Raw genomic sequence first — 13,588 nt, 5'->3', positions numbered from 1 at the left:
ACAGCCAAAAGGAAAAAAAAGAAGAAAAAAGGTGCTCCTATCCATCTCTAAGAGTATACATCAGTTGATGTACTTAAACATCAACTCTGGTCTTTGCACTGTGATAACAGCCAGCCCTTCCACGTCATCTAAAATATTTTTTATTATTCTAAAATACTACCTTTTGCTTTTATTCTTTTTTATAGATTTATAAACTGAGACCCACAAGATGTACATCGACTTCCCCATGTGGGAATTCCAAATTCCAGGCTCATATTAGAGCACAAAATACATCACTATTTTCTTTCTTTCTTTCTTTCTTTTTTTTTGTCTTTTTTTTTTTTGGCCATTTCTTGGGCCGCTCCCGCAGCATATGGAGGTTCCCAGGCTAGGGGTCGAATCAGAGCTGGAGCCTCCGGCCTTCGCCAGAGCCACAGCAGTGCAGGATCCAAGCCGCGTCTGCAACCTACACCACAGCTCACGGCAACGCCGGATCGTTAACCCACTGAGCAAGGCCAGGGATCGAACCCTCAACCTCATGGTTCTTAGTCGGATTCATTAACCGCTGAGCCGCGATGGGAACTCCCATCACTATTTTCTACAGTGACTTTGAAATCCTCCTCGGAACCCGAAATATTCTAAGAAGAATATATGCTGTTTCTATATCTTCTGTCCCTTAAATGTCTTTCTTTGGAAGAGAAGGTGGCGTGTAAAAAGGAGATCCTACATTTACAGACAATGAGAGAACACAGGATTGCATTTTCTTTTTTTTTTTTTTTCCTTTTTTTTTTTTTTTTTTTTTTTTTTTGCCATTTCTTGGGCCGCTCCTGCGGCATATGGAGGTTCCCAGGCTAGGAGTCGAAACAGAGCTGTAGCCACCCGCCTACGCCAGAACCACAGCAACGCGGAATCTGAGCCACATCTACAGCCTACACCACAGCTCACGGCAACGCCAGATCCTTAACCCACTGAGCAAGGCCAGGGATCGAACCCTCAACCTCATGGTTCTTAGTCGGATTCATTAACGCTGATCCGCGACAGGAACTCCATGGATTGCATTTTCTTACACTACAGGTTAATGAATGCCTTTTTCAACAATAAGGAAAGCATTTTGCCAGAGGTTCTCCCACCTCATCGGTGGTGGACAGAATTGAAACATAAGGTATGCATGCTTGAGTCTGCATATTTCAGAGACTGAAACAAATAATTAGGGGAAAATTTCCATACACATTAGCAAAAACAAATACCATAGAAAACAAATTGGTATAGCATAGCCCTACATGATGAAAATCATAATTCAGCAACAATACTTAATAGTAAATGTTCAAAAATATGGTAGAATTGAATTAATACTAAGTTGACTTTGTTATTAAAATTTTCAAGATAATTTTCAGTAAATTGAGTAGGAACCTATTCAAGCTATGAACACTGATCAAAGATAAATATGTACTCTAAAATATGCTCAACATCACTAATTATTAGAGAAATGCACATCAAAACTACTGTGAGGCACCACCTTACACCAGCCAGAATGGCTGGCCATCATCAAATAATCTACAAACAATAAATGCTGGAGAGGGTGTGGAGAAAAGGGAACCCTCTTACACTGTGGGTGGGAATGTAAATTGGTGCAACCGCTATGGATAACAGTATGGAGATTCCTCAAAAATCTAAAAATAGAACTACCATATGACCTAGCAATCCCATTCCTGGGCATCTATCCAAAGAAAACCATAATTCGAAAAGATAACATGCACCGCAATGTTCATTGCAGCACTATTTATAATAGCCAAGATATGGAAGCAACCTAATGTCCATCAATAGAGGAGCAGATATAGAAGATGTGGTACATCTACACAGTGGAATATTATTCGGCCATAAAAAAGAATGAAATAAATCAGCAATGTGGATGGACCTAGAGATTATCATACCAAATGAAGTTAGTCAGACAGTGAAAGACAAACATCAAATTATATCACTTTTATGTAGAATCTTTAAAAAAGATACAAATGAACTTATTTACAAAACAAAAACAAACTCACAGATTTTGAAAAACTTATGGTTACCAAAGGAGATAGGTGGGGCTGGGGATGGATGGATCCAGGTTTGGGATTGGCATACGAACACTGTAGCCTATGGAATGATTGGCCAATGGGGACCCGTTATATAGCACAGAAAACTGTACCTAATATTTTGTGATAATCTATATGGGAAAAGAATATGAAAGAGAATTGATGTGTGTACATGTATAACTGAATCACTTTGTTGTCCAGCAGAAATTATTATGACGCTGTAAATCCACTATATTTCGATAAAATTTAAAAGATGAAAAAAGATATAGACTTTAGAAATCATTTTTCAAAGATTTAGGAAAAATATCAGTGGAATTGTGGATTTTAGAGTAGATTTAAACACATGTTAAAATAAGTAAAGACTTAGCCAAATTATAGCCAAGAATACTGAAAGAACATGCAGGTATAGTCGTAGAAACATTGAGAATAATATGTTTAAAACCAGCTATAATTAGAGAAATACCAAAGTTTCAAGAAAGACAAATGTTCCATTTTTAGGAGAAAGGATATTTCCCGAAACTATGAGATCTGATAAGTTAAGCATCACTATCGATAAATATTTCAAAATATATTATTAATAAAAATCATCATGGATTCTTTCAGAAATAAGTCTACAAATTACTACTGATAGACTCTTAGCCCTTTATTTTCATCATTGTTATTATGTCTTAAATTATACTGTTCACATACTTAGAAAATAGAGTGAAAGAAAGAAAATAGAGTGAACTAGGGGTGGCTAGTTCAATGCATAACATTCAAAAATATCCTGAGCAGATAGAACAAGGGACCTAAATAAAAGTTAGGATCTTGAATTGTGATCAAAGTAAATGACTTTATTTGGGTTCAAATAATTAATATACTCCAGAGGATAAAGGCCTGCTGTACAAATGTGTAAAAAAAAAAATACATGGTATGTTAGATAACCAAATACAAATTCAACATGCATAAAAATATATTGTGGAGTTCCCCCGTGGCACGGCAGGTTAAGGATTTGACATTGTCAGTGCAGTGGCCCAGGTCACTGCTGCTGTGGCATGGGTTCAGTCCGTGGCCTGAGAACTTCCACATGCAATGGGCATGACTTACATATATATATATATGTATGTATATATACAGTGAGTGGCCAAAAATAAAGATAATTCAAGCATTTTGGGATATGTTCATGGAAGAAGTATCCCATTCATGGCTAATGATAATTTCAAAACTATAAATCATACCCAAATTCATAGTGCTGAGGTTAAAAAAAAAGTAAAATTACTTAAGACACTATCCCTTCTTAAAGGAGCTCACAGTCTACATATGGAAGCAGACACAGAAAAAGAGTATTATAAATAAATATTTGTTAGCTATGGCAATATAATGAAATTATATTTGGCACATTATTTTCAATTCTAGTCATTTAATTTTAAAAAGACACCACTATTATTTAGTATTTTTTAAAAAATCATGTCCTATCCCAGGCCCTATCTCCGTGAGAGAAAAAAAAAAAAAAAATCAGTGTTCTCAGTTTATAAATGGAACCACAGGATTAAGTTTTTTTTTTTAATAAAATAAAATAAAAAATTCACCCGCAGACAAATAGCTAGTAAGGGTTAGAGCTGAGAGAAGAACAGATCTTTCTGCCGTAGAATTACTGGTCTTAAAATAACAGTGTAGAGAGATCAATATTTATTAAGGTGTGTCCTGATGAACCAGAGTTTCATATTATATTAAGTATTACACTCCCACCCAAAGAAAAAGATTCCATAGTCAAATAATGTTGAGGAAGACGAAGTAAAACAAAAGTGACAGGTTTCTTTACTATAAAGCCTTTCCAAGAGGAAAGTATTCTGATCCTGACCCTCCTAAAGGTCAGTTTAACCAGCAGACTTTTCAAAGGCATTTGATCCCAGAAGTTTCTTATTTTTTCCTCCCTGAATTTTGTGAAGGGCTAGTGTTCCATGGACCACCCACTGCGAAATCCTGAACATAAGAAAATTTTTAAAAAAAAGTCTAAATATCGGGACCTGGAAATATCCAATGAGGAGAGAGAGGGCTTGAGGGTTCACCATAGCTGTCTTGAAATACTGTCTCATCAAAGGACACAGTATTTCACCAAAGAGAAGATCTAGATCTAATGAATGGAAGATAAATTTCACCTCAATACCACACTCCAAAAAGAATTTTTTTTTTTTTTAAATTTAAGAGCTGTCCAACAGAACGGCTAATCACCTATAAAAGGTGTTACCCAAGCAATTTCTGCATTGGGTGAAAGGTCTGAAAACACCACTCATGTCCCTTTCCAAATCTTATAGTGGATGGCTCATTTGCAGCCATTATCGGTGGAGGCTTTCATTTAGTATTTCATGTTCTCTGCCCATTTTTTTGTACCATTTTGAGGCATTTCATAGACAGAAGACATACAGGTTAACGGTCAAAAGCTGTTACAAATACAATGTCTTCCATCAAAATACACATCACTCACACAATTTACACTTATGCCAGGGAAAAATAAAACCACTGTTCTCTAACTTACAAAACACCAAGGGAATTAAGTCATCTTAATTATAAATTTCATGTGTGCAGAATAAAATGGAAGTTTTCTCATTTGCAAAACAAGGCAATGGGCTTAGTTAGAAAGCACATTCTGAGGGGTGGGGGATGAGACCCCTTAGCACACCGATTGGTGTCAGGAGTAGGGAAAAAGCTGTGAAATGTACAAGGCACCTTTCAGATCCGTTACTCTTAAACAGATCTTTACCTGGCCTTGACTGCTGTTACATCAAAGAAAGTATGCTTTAATAGATCGTGTGGGTTATCAGTGGATTTCACTACAAAATATAACATTTGTCTGCTAGGGTAATAAGCTAGATATAAAGCTGATTCCCACAGAGTACTCTCTCCAATATTCGGTGATAACCTATGTGGGAAAAGAATCTGAAAGAGAATGGATGTGTGCTCGTGTATATGACTGAATCACTTGGTTGTACAGCGGAAATGACCATGACATTGATAATCAACTATACTTCAATAAGTCATTAGAGTGTTTTTTAAAAAGAAAGGGGCGGGGCATTTTAACTTTAGGCTTTTAATCAAGACATCTTATATTTACATCGAGGTCAATTTATTTCCTAAGTAAAATTCATACTTTAGAAATAAACTCCCATTTTTCTCATTCTTACAAACTTGAACTGTATCAAAGTTTTGCCAACGTAACCTACTTTGAAATTCAATTATATCCTTTTTATTCTCTAAAAGTAAATAAATAAAGTTGATACCTATTTGTGTATTCCTTGATGATCTGATATATGCTAATCTTAATCGTTTCGTTTTCAAATCGGCTGTTGCTCCGGTCCTTGTATATCCGGAATTCTGCTGCTGTCACTGCTTCTCCATGAGGAATTTGAGTAAGATCAAACCGGAATTCTTTGTAATGCCTTCTCTGGTGAGAAAAATCCTTGTCTCTTTCAACTGAAAAAAAAAAAAAGGAAAAGAAAACGGAAAGGAAGGGAAAAGTTAGCCCTCTATAACATATGGAAATTGCTGGTAAATTCTTTAGCTTTGAAAATGAAAACAAACAAGCAGGATGTTATAAAACTGGGAAAACACTAAAACCACAGACTCATACGTGCTTCCAGTTGAAGGAAATTCCACAAACCAACAGCCTTCAGTTCAAAAGCGGTATAGCCTCTGTGGTTTTACCCAAATTCCTGGCTCCTAAATGGAAAGGTTATCCAAAAATGTTTTTAAAAGGGAAGGTTGTAAAGTTATTACTAGTATGTATCAAGGACCAGAACAGAGAGGGGTTCATACAGGAATTAGGAATCTGTGATAGAAAGCTCCCGAGTTTCAGGTGAAGTCAGCAGGAGGATTTAACACAGCCGAGGGAGGAGAGTCAGAAGGAGGCCTGAGGAGCTGCATGCAGGCACAGTGGGACTGCGTTTAGGAAATTTTAGAGGTCAAGGAAATAAAACAAATTCATTTTCACAAGAAGGATTATTCCTAAAATATCTTCCCAGGAGAGTTTTTCCTCCTTTTAGCAAATGAAATGCTCTTTTAAAAAAAGAAAAGCAAAATGGACTTCCATTAGTTCTTTGAGATTGTTAAGTGCAATCTCCCCACCTGTGGTGCAGCATCAAGCCTCCCAAAGACCTCTGTCCTTATGCAGAATTGAGAGGGGAGCTATTCCCACCTTCAGCAACCTTTCTATCAAATGAGGTCAGAGAATTTTTCCTCCTGGGAATATTAAGGAGTGTTGAAGAACCAGGACCGTGTCGGGCATATTGAGAAGATCGTGTATTGTTTGATACACCCTATGTTGGGTTTCAAAAGCTTTCTTACGAAACTAGCTCTTGAAAGGGCTCATTTTTGGTAATACAATATCATTGAATAAAGTTAAGTTTCTCAGCATTGGTAAGTTTCTCAAAATCTCAGTCATCTCAGATAATACAGGACAGATTCCAAACAATCCACTCCCGGCAAATCACTATGTCCTTGTGTCTCTCAAGTGTAATCAAAGTGTTTTTAAAATGTATCCAGTGGCGTTTCATTGCTAAAATGTTGATACAAAATAAAAGATGGATGTTATATATACGATTCACAATTTTCAAAAACTGGATGAAGATACCAAAAATACCTTTAGGAGGTTAATTGAAATGATACCAACACTACTGGAAATATATGAAACTTGGGATCCTAAACTGGAGGAAGGGTCAAGGTTAAGGAAGAGAGAAGGCAGCCAAGACCATCCAGGAGTGATTTGGGAGAACTGAGACTGCTGTACCCCTAAGTTTATTATTTTGGTCCATAATTTGTTTTGGTTTTTTTTTTTTTACTTTGTTTTTCTTTTTATGGCCACACCTGTGGTATATGGAAGTTCTGGGGCTGTAGGTCAAATCAGAGCTGCAGCTGCAGGTCTTCATAACAGCCATGGCAACACCAGATTCAAGCCACATCTGCCACCTATGCCACCGCTCATGGAAACACCAGATCCTTAATGCACTAAGTGAGGCCAGGGATGGAACCCGCACCCTCAAGGGTACTAGTCAGATTCTTAACCCACTGAGCCACAGTGGGAACTCCATGGTCCATAATTAAAACCTCTGATCTGTCTAAGCTCCAGCTGGTGGTAGTGGAGACGCTATGAACAGGACTCCATCTCCATCTGTCCATTCTCTTGACTGAGCCATATGAGAGGGAAAGCGTAAGGGCAGAAAATACCTACAAACCCGATATCTAGTAACTAAAGTGTGCGTATGAATTTTAATACTAGCCACAACTCTTGTTTACAGATAACTGCATTTAATTCACAGTAAACCTGTTCTCTTCTGATCTTAACTAAAATGAAGTAGATGGCATCAGGAAACAAAATTTTAAAAGAACTGTTCTAAGTATTTCATTAATATTAATATATTACACCTCATAATAACCTATGAGGTAGATTCTATAATTATCCTTATTTTATTTATTTATTTATTTATTATTCCTTTTTAAGGGCCGCACCCACGGCATATGGAAGTTCCCAGGCTAGGGGTCCAACTAGAGCTATAGCTGCCAGCCTCCGTCACAGACACAGCAACGCCAGATCCAAGCCACTTCTGCGACTACACCACAATTCACGGCAACGCCAGATCCCTGACTCACTGAGCAAGGCCAAGGATCGAACCTGCATCCTCATGGATACTAGACAGATTCGTTTCTGCTGCACCACAATAGAAACTCCTTATCCTCATTTTGAAGCTGAAGAAACTGAAGAGGTAGAGGAAATAAATACCTTGCCAACGAACTTGAACCCACGCATTTGATGCCACCAAGCTTTGGTCCTTAAATGCCAGGATTATGCAGCTTCTGCTTAAAATCTATTACTTTTTCCTAATTTACTAAGTATTTATACTTTAATAAAGATCTAAAATCTTGCATTCACAAGACCAAAATCCAAAAAGCTCTGAGAATTAAAATTTCGCTTCAACTTCATTTGGCAGAAGAACTGGAAATTAACTGATTTGAGGTGATTTTAAAGTCCTTATTTATTTCACTTTACATTTATTTCTTTGCCGCAGAAATGTTCATGTGTATGACCAGACTCTGCTTGAGGAGTTCTGTACTTTATGGTATAAACACTGCTCAGTCATTCAAAAAAAAATTTTTTTTCTCTGTTCTAAAAGTCAACATTCAAAATGCTAAGTGATAACAATCATTATCCAATTTTTCATGAACAATCAATTTTATATTTGAGATTTAGGCAAACATAACTATAGTCTTGGAAATAAGGGCTTTGACATGAGTTTGTTAGTGTCCAGTCTAAAGCATGCACCTGCATAATGCGGATGAGTATTGAATTCATCTTATATAAAGTCATTACTGTTCTGGAATCTCCTGTGAGATGTTAGGGTAATAAAGTGGAAAGCTAGAATTTCAGCTATTATTATAAAATTTCAGTTTTCTAATCCAAGCTATTTAACCTAACCCCTGAAGGGGGCACATTTTCAAAGAGTTTAATAAAATTTTATATGAAATATACCACATAGAATAAAGTTGCAGTGCAGATTTGTCCAGGGGTTAAAATGCCTATATCCTACTGCTTTGAATCATAACTGCACTGGGATAGTCCATGGGACATGTTCAAGTGAGTAATGGAATAAAAATAGTATTTACATAGCCTTGCAACTCCTAATGATGCTCACAAATATTCACCAGGTAATCTCAGTTACCTCAAAGAGTACTGCTAGGGAGGTGTCAAATATTAATATCCCTGACTTAAGAATAAGAAATTGGGTGATGACAGCTAGGCAGTAACAGATGTCTGCCTTCTAAAGCTCATTATAAATCTCTGTTCAATGTCCATACCACCTATGTAATGACATCCTACTTGGAGACTAGTTAGCATTAGTATAACTGACACTCGAACAACCTGGGGACCAGGGAAACAACTTCCTGTGCAGTTGAAAATCTGCATTTACTGGAGTTTCCATTGTGGCTCAGCAAGTACAAATCCTACTAGTATCCATGAGGATGTGGGTTCCATCCCTGGCCTTGCTCAGTGGGTTAAGGATCCGGCATTGCCATGAGCTGTGGTGTAGGTCATAGACACGGCTCGGATCTGGCGTTGCTATGGCTGTGGTATAAGCTGGCAGCTGCAGCTCTGATTTGACCCCTACCCTGGAAACGTCCATGTGCCACAGGTGTGGCCCTAAAAAGCAAACAAACAAATGAAAATCTGTGTATAACACTGACTCCACAAGTAACTGCTGAGCACCTACTGTTGACCAGAAGCCTTACAGATAACATAAACAGTGGATTAACACATATTTTGTATGTTATATGTATATCTATGTATATTTCTTAAATTGTTATTATAGTCGATTTACAGTGTTGGGTCAATTTCTGTTGTACAGTAGGACCTCATTGCTTATCCATTCTAAATAGTTTGCATCTACCAACCCCAAACTCCCCGTCCATCCCACTTCCTTCCCCTTCCCCCTTGGTAACCACAAGTCTATTCTCTATGTCTGTGAGTCTGTTTCTGTTTTGTAGTCTTATGTATATTTTATGCATTCATGACACACTTTTTCTTAATTTTTCCAATATTTCTAGGCGATGCTGTTTGTGTCTGAATTTTTTCAAATTGTTGCAAATCTCCAAAAGATTTCCTGATATATTTATTGAAAAAAAATCTGCATATAAGTGGACCCATGACCCATTGTTCGAAAGTCAACCATATATTCAGAAATGTTTATCAGCAGTAGACTGAAACATGGAGAACAGGCTGGAGAAACAAGGGTTTGATCATCAGGGTGTAATTAGCATCTGACACAATACAATGACTCATCCAGAAAAGTTTTCTAATAAACATTAGCTGAAAGACTATGAATGGATGAAAAGCTGGTGCTGTTTTTTCACTCAGCAGCATCCTGTTGCATTTCCCATGGACTAAGTCCATGACCATTTACTTAACTCTCATTTGGGGAGCCCCTGTTTTATTTAATCTGCATGACTTTACTTACGTCCATAAATTTCTATAACTTACTGAAGAGCCCACAACCTATAATTGAGAGGAAACAGACTTCCACCCAGGGTCAAGGTTTCAATTCCCCAAGCTCTTAACAACACAACACTGTGTTTGTTTTTCCTGGATGCAGTTTTGTTTGTTCATTTTATATAATTATCCCTCAAGAGAGTTGACCTCTCAGTGCTTATATTCTGCTCTGTGATGCTTCTACCCTATAGAAGCTGCCATACATTCTGGATTCTGCTCACTGCTCTAGAACGCACTTCCTCCAATCCTTATCATAGCAAATATTGTGTTATATTCACTTATTTAATACTGATTCCATTTCCTATCCAAGAAAAGGTTTAGGAATAAGCAAGTGATTGTATTCACAACTTGAATTAGTAGTATATAGTATCTGTATTAGTATAGAAGGTCACTCTTTTCCCTACAACCATATTTTAAAATAACCATAATTCACCAGCTAGATCTTCCATACCCCAACCCTTCTCCATTAGACCCACTGCCAAAAACAACACTCCCAAAACAGATGAAAGAAAACATACACACATATCATATTCCTTACATGTAAGCTTGTAAATAGGAACTACCCTTGCCTTGTTCATATTGTGATGATTTTAGTAAATATTAAAATGTCTTGTGTTTCCCCCATATATAACAGTATTCTGTATAACCCCTTGCAACTGGAAATGGCTTGGGAAGATTAAAAGGTAAACAAACAAGTAGAAAAAAAAATCTGTCAAATGTACACTATTTGGGGGTTTTGATTCATAGTGTATTAAATTAAATATTGGGGCCTTTCAATTCACTCTTTAATTTATATGGTACATCCACAAAATGCCATGCATGAGTTCCCAAAACATCTTTATGATCATTTCTTTTTTTTTCTTTTTTTTTTTTTTTGTCTTTTGTCTCTTTTTGTCTTTTGTTGTTGTTGCTATTTCTTGGGCCGCTCCTTCGGCATATGGAGGTTCCCAGGCTAGGGGTTGAATCGGAGCTGTAGCCACCGGCCTACGCCAGAGCCACAGCAACGCAGGATCGGAGCCGCGTCTGCAACCTACACCACAGCTCAGGGCAACGCCGGATCGTTAACCCACTGAGCAAGGAAGGGCAGGGACCGAACCCGCAACCTCATGGTTCCTAGTCGGATTCGTTAACCACTGCACCACGACGGGAACTCCTTTATGATCATTTCTAACAGAATATGTTATCAGATTAAAATACACAAGACTCCATAAAAACTATAATGGCATCCCTATGTGGTGGTAGAAAAGCTCTCTCACTTACCAGCCAAAACAAAGAAAAACAAACAAAGCAAAAGAACACAGCACAGCAGAGCAGAAGGGAGCGCTCACTCAAGCCAGACCCACACTTGTCAAAGGGGATGAGAAACAACATGAGGGTTAAAACATGCTGAGACCAGGAGACTAACACTTTTCTCTAGTAGAGACCATTTCTTCCTCTCATACCATGGATGCTATTTCTCCCACGTGAAGTGGAAAAGACATTCAAGAACAAATATGACTAGATTTAAAACATACATCCTGTATCCACTGATTCACCTTCAAATACTGTATTTAAAGAGAGAACCCAACAACCTGCCCAGACTGCTATTTTCGCATCTGTTTACATATTTAAAGACAACAACAGGCTGTATTCTGCTGAACAGCCATACAAACATGACACTGATGTCAGGTGCTCCTCTCTCACTGTCATTTATGATCCATGCTTCAAAAAGTCAGCAAAAGGTATACCAATTACCACTCAAAACATGATCATAATGATAGTAGGAAATGTCCTTCCTTCTGCTTCCAAGAAGGAGATTGTTGTGGCTTTCAAATATTTCCCTCTATGAACCACCTACAATACCTGAAAGCTCCCTACCCTGACAGACCAGAGAATAAATTTATTTTTATAGTTAGGTTTTTTAAAGTGGCAACATCAAAGCGTACAAGAGGTAAAATATGAATCAGAGGATTCACATTCCATGAGCAATGGGCTGAGAGTGAAAAGAAACAGGATTGCCTTTACATAAGCACCAAACTACATTCTAAACGCTCTAAATGGCCTAAGTTCTGCAAAGATTAAGCTTCTTGTGTTTAAAGACCAGACATACACTGAAGCCTTTTATTGTTGAGATATAATTTAACAGAAGTTAGTGACTGATTGCAGACTCTTTTTCCCAAACAGACACCTCTCCAAATGACTTTATCATGAATAGAAATTGGATAGAAATGTCCTGACTAAATATTTTCCTGTCTGCAATATCTGAAGAGTAGAACTAATTAACAGAGGACTGTGGTTTTATCTAGTTAGTGATTTATCTACAGTTTTAAGGAGATGCATCCACGGGCAATCAGTCTTAATCTCCCACATAAGGGCTGTAACTTGGAAGATTCAAACAGAATCAGTAGCTGAAGGCAAAGATAGCCTTTTCCCAGGAGCCCAGCCAGCTGTTGAAAGAATACAGATCATTGTTTGCTGCTGAGTGCAAAAAATCATTAAGAGATTACTCATAGAATTATTACTTATCTGTGTTCCATTTTAAAGTGAAAGAAAAAAAAAAGGAACGGTATCATGTGACCACCAAGATATATCCTTCACTGACTGGTCCACTGAGAAACATAAACCTTGTCCTATAAAGGCCTATTCACTGGTCAGTGAATGCGCATGTTCACGTTTCTTTGAAAGGATAACCATCCCAGAGAGTGTGGTTAAACTCCAGATTCCAGAAACCCTAAGAGCCTCTTAATACCACAGCCATGTGTGACTTGAAAAAGGGAAAATTGTCCCCCTGAAAGGTCTGTGTCAACGAACAATTTCAGTTGACTTTCAAATGTTCTATAGTTGAAACACTCTTACTTCGAGTCATAAAGACTCCATGAATACAGTTTTATAAGGAAGAAGAATCGTGAAAGAAAAGTAAGATGTTTAAATAATTTAAATCCTGTCATATAGCTAAAAAATTGACTTCCTGAATCAATTTAAAATACAAGGCACATAATTTTGAAATTTACAAAATTTAATTAATTACCCAATATGTATAGATTATTTTGTTTTAAAAGATAGAAATGATTGAGACACACAGAGAATTAAGCCTTTTGTGCAGAGAGCTTTGGAACCGGGAGGAAGATGGTCTCAAAAGTTTCCCCTCCATCACTGGATGGTCCCAGTACCCAGCCCTCAGAGATTATTAGAATATGATAGTAATAAAAGTTATACATATCAAGCATTGGCATAAAAATTGATGTTCAGTAATAAATAAGCAACAATAGCAATAAATTAAGTAATTACTGACATCATATGTTAACATATTTCAATTTTTAATTTTTTTCTCCTTATTTGTTCCAGTTCCACCCTTGGCTGTCAGGGGATTGCTTTTCTCTTTCTTATCTTCCACGTCTACTCATCTTGATTATTCCAAAAACAGCCACTGCGCCACCTCTACATTTAATCAAGCCCAGTATATTAATTGGATAACTGCTCTGGGCTGAACGGTAATAGTTAAGGAGATTTAAGAAGCAAAGAGATAGGAGAGCGGGGTGAGAAA

The 13,588-nt window shown here is 37.3% G+C and overlaps 2 protein-coding genes across 3 annotated transcripts in view; one reads left to right on the top strand and one right to left on the bottom strand.

The window, feature by feature from the left end:
* TAP1 (transporter 1, ATP binding cassette subfamily B member) overlaps positions 1–13,588 on the top strand; it is a 682,515-nt gene that overhangs the window by 337,484 nt on the left and 331,443 nt on the right. The window lies entirely within an intron of this gene.
* The window catches only part of BMP5 (bone morphogenetic protein 5), a 123,756-nt gene that overhangs the window by 60,239 nt on the left and 49,929 nt on the right, over positions 1–13,588 (bottom strand). For both annotated transcript variants that reach the window (XM_084966073.1, NM_001204901.1), the window contains 1 exon segment: positions 5,309–5,501. In XM_084966073.1, coding sequence (XP_084822199.1) covers positions 5,309–5,501 — 193 coding nt within the window.

The sequence above is a fragment of the Sus scrofa genome, chromosome 7 (assembly GCF_054392235.1).
Source record: "Sus scrofa isolate SSC_HxYL_T2T_F1_AM1 chromosome 7, Sscrofa_HxYL_maternal_Yorkshire_Landrace_v2.0, whole genome shotgun sequence".
Lineage (NCBI taxonomy): Eukaryota > Metazoa > Chordata > Mammalia > Artiodactyla > Suidae > Sus > Sus scrofa.
The sequence above is the reverse complement of the archived record's forward strand: the minus strand, read 5'-3'. Positions and strand labels throughout refer to the sequence as shown.